Source organism: Nilaparvata lugens, chromosome 11, assembly GCF_014356525.2.
Source record: "Nilaparvata lugens isolate BPH chromosome 11, ASM1435652v1, whole genome shotgun sequence".
Lineage (NCBI taxonomy): Eukaryota > Metazoa > Arthropoda > Insecta > Hemiptera > Delphacidae > Nilaparvata > Nilaparvata lugens.
This window is the reverse complement of record NC_052514.1, coordinates 17,165,685-17,177,723: the sequence shown is the minus strand read 5'-3', so window position 1 is coordinate 17,177,723 and position 12,039 is coordinate 17,165,685. Positions and strand designations below refer to the sequence as shown.

At 33.3% G+C, this 12,039-nt stretch overlaps 1 protein-coding gene across 9 annotated transcripts in view; it reads right to left on the bottom strand.

Annotated features, from left to right (window-relative positions):
- The window catches only part of LOC111057853 (apoptosis-stimulating of p53 protein 1), a 376,427-nt gene that overhangs the window by 107,951 nt on the left and 256,437 nt on the right, over nucleotides 1-12,039 (bottom strand). The window contains exon 1 of one of the 9 annotated variants that reach the window (XM_039437717.1): nucleotides 1,579-1,728. The exons of the other annotated variants lie outside the window; for them this stretch is intronic. Within the exon in view, the coding sequence (XP_039293651.1) occupies nucleotides 1,579-1,665 (87 nt within the window). The 5' untranslated portion in view covers nucleotides 1,666-1,728. Of the gene's footprint in view, nucleotides 1-1,578; nucleotides 1,729-12,039 lie in introns of those variants that run through there. 9 annotated transcript variants of the gene reach the window in all.

Genomic DNA, 12,039 nt, shown 5'->3' with positions numbered 1-12,039 from the left:
GTAAATACAGTATTATCTTCTTAGAACTGAAATAAATTAAACGAAATACCCAAACCCACACAGTGAACTGTGATAAGTTAATCATCTGTACTCAGTACCTATAGATTTTGTGAAAAATAATAATATATTAAAAATGTTATACATTCATGCTCTAAAACTTCTACTCAAATTTATGGGATTGATAAAAATGATATATTTTATTTGAAATTTGAGGAACGGTTTTTGACTGAGACAAATAATATTCTCTCCCTATAAATATAAAGAAAATAAAAATCTCAGTACCTTTTTTAAAAATATTTTATCACAACATGTTTCGGTCATTGATGCCATTTTCAAGTGATATGAATTAAATCATGTCTCCCTATCATTGCATGACTTGCCTATTTTAAAAATGAATTAATTTCTCTACAATAAATAATATCGGGGAACCGATATTATAGAGCTTCGCTCTGTAGTACAAAAGCATAGAAATTTATAACAAAAAAAGGAAAAATTATGATATATTTACAGTTTATATTTAGAATGATATACTTATGGTTGCTACAATATTTGTTGAAATACTATATACCATTCTATACTAATAGCATCAAGTTACTATTTTGGACTTTTTAGAGTAAACATGTAGCCCAATATTCACAACTTTATATGAAGTTTTCACTTGCGAATGTCTTCTAATTCTACTAAGAAAAAAGGACTGTTATCTGTTATTCATAGATTATGAACACTGAAAAAGGTCATTGCTAATACCATGTCTCATCACTTTATAAACAAAATACTAAACATGCAAAGGCTAACAGCCCCCTAGCAGCTGAGTGTATCTGCTAAAAAAAGTTTTAGGGTTGAAAGATTAAAAGGAAATTCAACTTTTTTGATGAATTTGGAAAGATCGCGAAAATATGTTATTATTTTGAATATGATTATTATTTTTTATTTATTATGAATAATTTTTCCTTTCAAACCCTTAAGGTTTCTTCATCTTTTAGGTTGTGCTTATATTTTACAGCTGGCAATACGTCAGCTTATTAATTTCGGGGATGAAATATTTTATTTTTCCACAGACGCACTCGCTCACTCACTTCCATTATCCACAGACGAAGAAAGTCTCAGCTGTTTTTCCAAGGATGAATTATCCTTTCAATGTCGTTCAGCGAGTTTTCCTAGTGCAATTGAAATTTTAATTCATAAACTTACTATGTTCCAAATTTCATGAGAATCGTTAGAGCAGTTTTCGAGATCCGGTGACATACAGATATATAAACAAATATATAAACAGAAATTGCTCTTTTAATAGTATAGGATTCTGCGGAATATAGCATTCAATTTTATTGATGATAATGCTCAGAAAAAATGTATCTCCAAAGTCTCATGAATATATTAGCTACCAATCGTAAAATTAACTGTTTCAAAAATTTCAACTTCAGGCGCACTAATAATTCGGACGCATTCAATAAGGTGGATAATAGGTGTAAATATAAATATATAATAGGTAGATCGTAAATAGGTAGAAATCGAAACCACTACTTTTCAAACGACAAACGTTTTGAAGATACATAATAACAGATTAAAAAATTTACTTACTGTGGAAAGACTGTAGGTATCAAGTTCATCCGTGTCAGAATCCCTACTTTTAGACCAGCAACACATGAAAACCTTTTTCACCATCATTGAACAAAAATTGAAAAATAAAATAAACTTTTCAAAACATCTTCGATGTTCAACGGAACCTAGTCAAACACTGACTGGCTTCAAATTTTAGGTTAGGAGCAGTGAAATAACTCATTACTGTTATCAATCGAGATAGCAGTTCAGATAAAGAAGAGGACAACAATCATGATTCATCGCAGTAATATTGTAATCACTTCCCATTAAAAACGCCACTTTATCAGCTTCACAATGATAGCAAAGCATTACAACCCTAATTGAGAGCATAGCCTCATTCTACTTCACAGCGTTCCTTAATAGTAATTATATAATAATAAATAACAATAATTCAATAAGTCTGGGATTCCCAATTTTCTAACCTCGAAGAAAGGGGAAGAAATATAAAAATGTCCAATAAAGTGAATGAATCGAATTACATTGGAACTAGAATAGCATAAACATAGATGAAATTTCAAGAAATGGAGGGAATAATAGAAATCATATTCATATATTTTTCCATCTCTAGTCAATTTAAGTGAACAAGATGAATACAATATTTTGATCAATAGGTGCTTCTTGAACTGATGATTTTGTCTTAAATATCAAAGTTTGTATGAAAAGACATGACAGTGCATAAAGTTCTATTACATTTATTTCTAGCTCTCTTTAACTCCATTTATAGAAAATTGAATTCGTTATAACTCCATTCTAAAAGTAAATAAATAGAGCCAATATCCATTTCAAATATTGAGGGGCATTCGTAATCTATATGTTATGTTACGACTCTTGTTTTTTCACGAACGCAGTAATATTAATATGTCTCGTTTCTTAGTTTAAAACATGACATTACGAATTAGATCCCCATTCAGCCATGAATTTACAAGATTATCAATCCATATAATAGTTAACAGAATGATTCATAGAAACAAACTGATTGACTAACACAGTATAATAGTCCTAATGATTCTTCATGATAACGCTGTCAGGAATATTTTAAATATTGGAATATTTTTATTACTTATTGCGTCCCAAATTAGTTTATCTGAATGACGACGCATCAAGATGGCTCAAATCCTCCGTTCAACAAGGCAGCTTCGAAAATAAATAAATTATAATATATTTATTGTGAAGCTTTTTCTTGTATTTTGTTTTCGGCAAATGAAGAAATATTCAAATACAAATACTAACATATATTCACCATCTAAATTTTTAGTTCTAAAGGTTCAAGAACAAAAGTTTTTCTTGTAAGTGAATTTTCATGAAGAAGTATCAAGATTACGAATGAATTTCCAACCTTGGAATGAAAGTGTTATTGTGCATTACATTATGAGTGGATTTTGAACTCTCAATTTGAAGCTCATTTTTTGCAGGCCAGACACAGCAATGTCTCCTGGCTACATAGGCCAAACAAGTTATTGACTCTTTGAATGCTTTTAATGTTTGTATTGGCCTATGAGTGCATATGCATATATATACCAACTAAATATTCCAGAAATCATTTCCTACATAATATGTAGAACTTGATAACTTGAAACCGAATTGCGTTCTCTGCGTGAAGGAAATATTCCAATGATCTTTAACAGTACAAAGAGCGCCAACTCAATACCATATTCTTGAAATACAGAGTTAATCTTTCTCACGAAGAATAGAAATAAAAATCTGGTGTGGTTCACTCACACAACTTTCCTTGCCGTTATAAAAATTTATCAACTGACGCTAGTGTTCCCGCGCATCTCAAGTCTACTATTCAAAGATTTGAGCCAGCTGGTGACAGGGAAATAACGCTGGAGACACACATGAGGTCTGCTATCTCTTCATAGTGAATGATTTAATAGAATCAACAATAATTTTCAATTGAAATTTTTACAGATGTGAGACTTGTGGCAGTTGCTCTATCAACTCAGGGGACTCAGGGGACCTTGAAACGTATAGAAATTTAGAAATTGGGGTACCTTAATTTTTTTCGGAAAGCAATACTTTCCTTACCTATGGTAATAGGGCAAGGAAAGTAAAAATTGGGTTCTCTAAGTTAAGAAAAAATGTCAATACTCTTCAACTGTACAAAGAACTCTACAAAATGAGAGTCTCCAACAGCATAAAAACTTTCCCAAATTAAAAACTCCAGTCAGCAATCACACAGATCTGTAACATAGCGAGCTGTATTGGGTTTGATTCTCCGTTGATTTTCACTTCTATTGGAAACAAGACAGACGACATTTGTTATCAAAGGGAAAGGCTTGTCAGGAGAATGAAGTACCTGCAAAGGGCTTGAATGGTGGAAGGGCAGGTCGACCCTTTGATGACGCCGCCTGTTCTACGTGTTAATTGCGGCATCAAGTCAAAATGTAAAAGGCTCGTTTCACATCTTCGTCGTCCCGGGCTTCATAATTTCCAATTCTGTTTCTTCACTTCATTTGCCTATTCACCTCCCGTCACTTCGTTACTGCACTTAACTCTATCGATTGGGAATCCGCCTTTGAGTGCTCTCTATTGAAAAATATTCAGCTATGTCTTTCAGTCAAGTGCACGGCTGTGAATACTGATTGCGAATCGCTAATGTCGAAATGCGATTTTTTGGACAATTCATTGAATATTCAAGCTGGAAATATGTTTGTGAGAGAAACAGATCACAAAAACTGCAAACTTTTTTATTATTTTTATTATCGTATAACTTTGTAAGAGACTTGAGTGTTCCATATGCGTGTAATCAGACAGTATACTGAGAAATATGTGTAATCGATTACCAAACTATTAAAAAAAAATTTTAAATTCATTTTTAATTCAATTAGCATTTGAATAAATGCATTCTCTATTTAATTCCATCTGTAACTGGTTGGCCGTTATGGCTTCGTATAAAATGAGCGCTGCTATCCAGAGATTGTCAGTTTGGTGTAAGGTTAAGCATTCCTGACTAGCAATTGGGAGGTACCGGGTTCGATTCCCGGGCTGGCAACTAATTTTTGGATAGTAGTTCTCATTGAATTTCCATCTAGCTGTTAACCCTGTTGTCAATGTCTGCAGTAGCAAAAGTCTTCGGGGTGATTTACAGCATTTATTTAGGATTTTCGTTAAATAATAATTATATATCAATTAGCATTTGAATAAATGCTATTTAATGCATATTAAATGCTATTAATGCTATTAAATGCTCTATTTAATTCCATCTATTAAAAAAATATTAAAACCAAACTATTGAAAAGTACAATGAACAGAATAATAATTTATCGTACGAAGTTTCAGAACCTCTAATCGTGATGGAAGGATATTCATTAAGACCTCTAATAGTTTGTATTATTTCTTTCTGCATAAGTTCGTATTATGTTTATCATGTTTTTTCCCATTTAGGAGACATAATTGTGGAAACCCGTTGTCTCCATTGTGAATAGATAAATAAATAATACTATATTTCAGTAAATTGTGAAATATTCGTGACATTTCTGATACAGCGGAATCAATCGAGCTCTATAACCAGCAAATTTACGGTACAAATTTCTACTATGTTGTTGCTGACTTTTATCTACACTCAAAAGCAGGAACAGGATTTCATAAGGAGGGGGGATTTCATGAATATAAGTAACAGAGAAATAGAATAAGCGTGATTTATAAGTTGTATGGCCAACATTCGTCCTGAATCATTTATTTTCGAACACTCTCTACTGAATCTTCGACCGTTGAGCACTAAACGTTGAACTCTCCTGGGGTTCATTAAAAATCCAAATAAGATTGTCTGTTTCAAAGCTATACATCTCGGTAGAGTTCCCGTGACAGTGATAAACATTGGTTGCTCCCGTATTCCGCCACAAATATGGCTCATTTTTTCTGGGTAGCAAGTTGAATGGATGTGGGAGGTGTGTGACATTGTTCGAGCCTTTTTAGACGGTGCCGGTGCCATTGTTTTTTATCTCCCCAGATAATTCAGCAAAACGAACGTTCCGGTATAAGTAATGCGTTGGACAGAAGTATGTCGCGTAGGGAACTCGAAAGGAAAATATTCGAGATCCCTGCATACAAAATCTCGCTCTTTCTCTCTCCCTAATTCCCTCCTTTTCTCTCTCCCGTAGTCAATAGCATGCGAATGGAGCTTCAAAAGGGAAATTACAGTCTGGCATACCGTTCACAAACCCCGGAGACTGTATATCCTCTTTCTGAAGGAAGACAAGAAAGATTGACTGGAAAAACGTACATTGAGAAACATTGGTGCCGCGTGGAAATGGGAATTGAAAGCATTATTCCATCTGAATCACGTAGGAGTTCTCTATTTAAATTTTCATTCAACTCTGTGATCTCTATCTATTCTGGAATAAATTCATTCATTGACAGGTTTAAACTATATTCAACTCATGAATCTGGAGATTGTTCTTCGTAATACAGTATCGCCAATTATTCTAATCAACTATTTTCCATGTATTTCGAGATTCAAAGCAGTAGTTGATTGATTGTCCCTGAATAGACAAGTTGATACACATTAAACTCATCAATTGAGTGTTGAAAATTTGATAATTGATCAGTTACTTTTATTCATTTTGAATTGAGGTATTCAATGATTTAAGATAGTAATTTAAATACAAGATTGTTACAACCTACATAATATCAACAGTATAAATTAATTTATTTACTCACCCACCAAAGAGTAATCATCGATTTCCAAATAAAGAATGCGTTACTTACCTGAAACAGACAGAGAAAACAAATTAACAAGAGTTGTCAGAAAAATCACAAGTCATGATGAGAAATGTTGTAATCTACATTATAACAAAATTGACGATTGAATATTTCCGTGCTTTAGGCGGGATGCACACCGGAGAAACGCGTATCGTGAAAAAAGTTTCAGGAAACGTGAAACGAAAGTTGCTCGCAATCAACTGATAAGATTATGCAAGGAACGTTTCTTTTGTATGTATGCGCGAGTGAAACTGATTGCATGAAACAAGTTTCATGAAAGAGGGCTTCACGAAATGCGTTTCTCCGATGTGCATCCCGCCTTAGTTTTATGAAATTTGAAGTTACGATTCAATTGAAATGTCAAATAGTTTAGGAGAGGAGAAAGCAAAAGGGTTTTCAATATTAAGATCAATGTGTATGACGGGTTAAATAAACCTAATGAATGCTGATCCTTGATCAATGAATTAGTATAGTGCAGTAAGTTATTCTTGCTAAGATGCTCACCAACTGACTTGAATCGAATGTCCATCACTAGGTCAATCGAGCTCACAGATCGAGCCTGACATCCACTAGTAAAACACGCTAAAGCGAATGTGCTTTTATTAATTGTAAAGAAGATTTTATAAGATATCAATTAGATACATCTGTTGGACTTCTAATCCTAAACCACTTTACAGCCAATACTGTTCTATCAAGAATTCTTTAAGAATAGTTTCTGGAAGTTTAGAATTCTCCTAGTGGCGTTGTATCAAATATAATCTAAAATGTTACACAATCTATTACAAATTGGTCTATAATAAGGTCCTCTTTTGTAGGTTACATACAGCTGCAACAAAACTGTCACGGTTCAATAGAATTCGGTATTTCGTCAAGATTTTCGTCACGCTTGACTTAAATTTTGTAGTCCACCTGTTTCCATTAATTTGACAAAATTCTTTCACGGAGGTGTTTCAAGCTATATGAAATGCCTATTTGCGCAATAACATAAGACACCTATACTATGTCGAAAAATACAATGACTTACTAGTACCTACTACGATATACTATGATATTATATAAAAAAGGAAGCAGCAATACTGCTTTATACTTCGTACGAACATTACAAATATCCTATGTAAAAAGATAAACCGAGAAGAGATAAAAAATCAGGTAGATAGAAGGATATTGTTGGCGAATGTGCGATAATATGCGTGCGAAATCCACATAGTAGAAGTTTAGTATAAGAAGTATGCTATTAAGTATAATAAATCATACGACAAGGTATAAACAGAGAGAAAAGAATACAATTGCATTGATAGTATTTTTTCTCTCAGGTACAGGTATACTATGGTGGGTATTATAAACGTAGAAGCAATCCATCACGCTTGTTTTGACATGGTTGTCGTGAAACGCCGCGATTCCGCTGCCCGCTTCAACCGCGCGTCAGTTTCGCTCCACTTAACACACACTTTTTTCTGCTCATATCCATGTGCTTTCTCTCATATTGTTTGTTTTCTTTTTACCTTCATGCCATGTCCTCCATTAATACAATATTTTCCACAATGAATCTCTTACACAAGTCATCGAATACGTGATTCTACAAGCCTGTGAGCTGCTTAAAAAATTGTAATATGTTACCTATTTATTCTTTTACAGTCTTAGCCTTAGCACAAGTTGAGTACGACAAATCTCTGTTTCTTGTTCAAGATTATTTTTGTTTTGTGAACTTTTGTAGCGAGTTTGGAGATTTCCATGGTTGATTAATTTACTCGCACTGAGAATTTAGGTGTGTTCAGTAGTATGGTACTTGAAGGTCCAGTGATGTGGGAATTTTCATGTTTGCTATACGATGTGAATTTGAATAACAAGCCGAGAGCAAAATATTTTGCAAGTTGAGTTGCAAGACAAGGATGACTAGCTCTTGAGAAGCACGAAGAATGCTCACCATGATTTAAAACTGTATTCAACTCTCAAGATGTTTCATGATTTTGAAAATTCAATATCGAAGAACATCGTTGAACTATATTAAATAACATGAGTATGGATAATGAAGAAATCACAAATAAACTAAGTGAGGGGCTGATTCAAAATATAATTCATTATTTATTTATTTATTTATTACATTTCCAACGGTATACACCAATTTCAAAAGAATACAATAGTAACAAGATCAACAAAAATAACAAGACAAATATAAATATAAATATGAGATACATAACATAGAGTCAAATAAGTAACTTAGCAATTCAGAAGTAACAACTAATAACAGTAACATGAATGAAATGTACAAATATGCATTAGAAACTATCAGCGTAATATTATTGATATTGTTGGAATGTTGATTCCCAGCTGAGATCTATGAATCAAAGATGAAGGTAATTCTCATCGAGATATTATTTTTCAGTTATGATGGAGAAACAAGATTAGCTCCCATCATTTTCCGAATCTTCATGTACAACTTTTGTTGAACGAGGTGTATTAAAGTACACTCCATTATAAGTGCTCTAATTGGATTTGATCATATGTTTTTCCAGAATATTGTGTTAATAGCTTCAATATAATAATGTGATAATGGCTTTAATTATGTAAATTGTAAAATTGTGATCACAATAGAATACGGTTTTCCCAAAATAATTATTCATGTGTGTGATTTAATATTGTAGTGATTAGCAGTTTTTGTATTATTACTAGAATATATTCACTCAATTTTATTACAAGAGAGTAGGCTATTCTTATCATTTTCTTCACACTCCATAATAAGTGCTCTAATTGGATTTGATCATATGTTTTTCCAGAATATTGTGTTAATAGCTTCAATGTAATAATGTGATAATGGCTTCAATGATGTAAATTGTGAAATTGTGATCACAATACAATAAGGTTTTCCCAAAATAATTATTCATGCATGTGATTCAATATTGTAGTGATTATCATTTTTTGTATTATTACTAGAATTTATTTACTCAATTTTAGTACAAGAGAATATTCTTATCATTTTCTTCAAGTTTCATCTCAGGTTATAATTTTTGGCAAATAGAGTAAACTCATTAATTCATTCAATATTACAGTATAACACTACCGGATCTCATTGTACCTATAAAACGATCATACCAATACAGAACTGGCAAAATGAACAGGAGCAATAACAATAATGAACGGGCGGACAACCTTATCGAGAAATGTCAACTGTTTGACAATTGCTTTGATTTGTCCCTCATTGGTATTACCCATATGAGACATGTGTGATACCGCCGCCATATCGCGGGCTCTAGCGAAGCCAAATTCCAAATCATAAATCAATCACAGCCTCCAGCACCCAAATACATTCAAGAGTATTTGGAGAGTGAGAAAGTAAGAGAGTATGAGATAGAGAGAAGATGAGAGAGTATCCTAGAGAGATAGATAGATAGATATATTCATTGAGAGAGAGAGACAGACAGACAGAGTGAGAGAGAAATCGATCTTCCCTTGATAAATAGGTAATGGAGATACACAGAGAAATAAATAGGTTTGTCACCACAAAGAGGGATACTGTCAGTGTCCCTGACATGGGAATCTCATTTACTTGCTAACATTGATGTGCCTCTACTCGTCGTAATCATAGTTCACAGAGTCTGCCTAGCCCTAAAGTGCACTCAACAATATTATGACATGCAACTACAAAATTGTGTTTTAGTAACGATCGAGGTCATCAATATTTTCATACAGATGGACACAGGATTTTCAATTAACTAACACAACCACGCAAACTGTAAAATTATTTTTTTTGCTAGTATTGATTTCACGGGGGTTGAACTCCTGGAAAATTATCACTCCATAATATCACAAAGTTCCATCAAAAATTAAATTTTGCCAATAAACGTATCTATGATTCTATCTTCTTTTGCTATTTTGATATGAATTGAACTTACTATATTTGATTCTTTTTCGGGTAGGTGAGTTGTTATAAACAAATGATTATTGATGCAGGTCTCGCCAGAAATTGGATTTACTCTGAAAGGAAATTCAACTTGACACTCAAACTTAAAATTGCAAGACTACGTAAAATTTATTTTGGAGATGAGTAAAATATAGAATCATTATTTCACTTCGAACGGAATGAGTCATGAATTAAAAGCTATTCAAGAGATATTAAACGCTGAGCATCTACAAGAGAAACACATTTCTGGGAAAGTGAGAAAAAAGTATAAACATGAAAAGTGTGAGAGCCCATTTTCAAAAAGTAGTAACTTTTCATCCCAAAGATTATGCGCTGAACCCTTGAGTGGATTTGAATTTCAGAAGACCTTCAAAACCAATTCCGGTGAAATCTATGCTCACGCCAATTTTATCTGCCTATGAAAATCCTACCTTTCATAGCGGGATTTATGTTTTCTGAGAACACTCTTGCATTTCGTTCCATTCGGAAAACTTTTTCGCATTTCTCAGTGAAAACAAGAGGTTTTTGGAAGGCACTTTTTAGCGAATCCATTGATAATTACCCTGATTAGAATACAGAGAGAATCTCATGAAAAATTTTTTATTGGTTATATATCTCATTTATAGTTCATAAATCCAATATAAATTTTCACTTGGGTAAACTTTCGAGGTTCTCGATGTTGGACTTCTCTAATGAACATCAAACTGAAAATTCTATTCTTAATTTGCAAAAATATTTCAACAATATTGTGTGAGTGGAAATCATAACACTGAATTTTATCGATAATACTGATATCTCACGTTTGTATTTTTAAATTTTCATTTGAATTCACTTCCAAATTCACATTCTCCATTCCTTTTCCCATCTTCATCTATCCTCGGATCCTCCATCTTCTCCACACTCTTTTTATTTTCTTTGTTTACCACTAAAAGCAACTACTAAATCGTCCTTCACACAATAAGTACAAGTATGTCTATGAGTATATGATCTGTTACAGAGGAGACTAGCAAATACTATTCAAGTTAGTATACTAACACAATCATGATAGGCATTGGTAGATCATTCATTGTAGAAAAATGATGGAGAGAATGAAATATGATTAAATTCAAAATCCCACATGGTCATGAAATTCTAGAAAACTTTTCTTTCGTAAACGACCTTCCTGTTACCTTCACAAGTAAAGTACATTTGCCTAATGCGAAGCTAGCAATGTTTCACATATAATCCGTTGATGACCAAAAAGTTCCACGAGGATCATGGAAAGCAGTCCGAAATTTCAGGCCACGTTAAACTACAATGGACGCTCGCAAATCCCGACCTCGTGAAAAGACCAGACGACTGGGAAAACAACAAAGGACTTCCGCACCCGACAGAAAACAGAATCCACCACTCAATCTTTCAGAGTGCAAAAGGGTCACACTCACACTTTGTTCCAGCCAGTCGTTCATATTCAAATTTGCCGCCATTCTCGGCTCATTTGCAGTGACGCGCGGTATTTATGTCTGTCGTCGGTATTACGAATGTGACTATAGTTATAGAATGATAGAGATACAGATATATTCGGAATAGAAGTTTGACCAAAGTCAAAGAAATAAAGATATCGCTGGAATAAGGAATGTGGCAATAGTCGAAAAGTTGTTTTAATAGATTACAGTAATCCTTGAAACCAGAGAAGTTTTTATAGATCTATATAAGGGTTTCTAGAAAAACAAAAGTTGCCATTGATCTAGAAAAATATAGGCGTGTTAAAACAACGAATGGATGGCTTCATGCTTCATGTTTTATAGCAATGAAGAACTGAATTTTTCCAAGAAAACGTGGGCAGAAATGATAAAGTA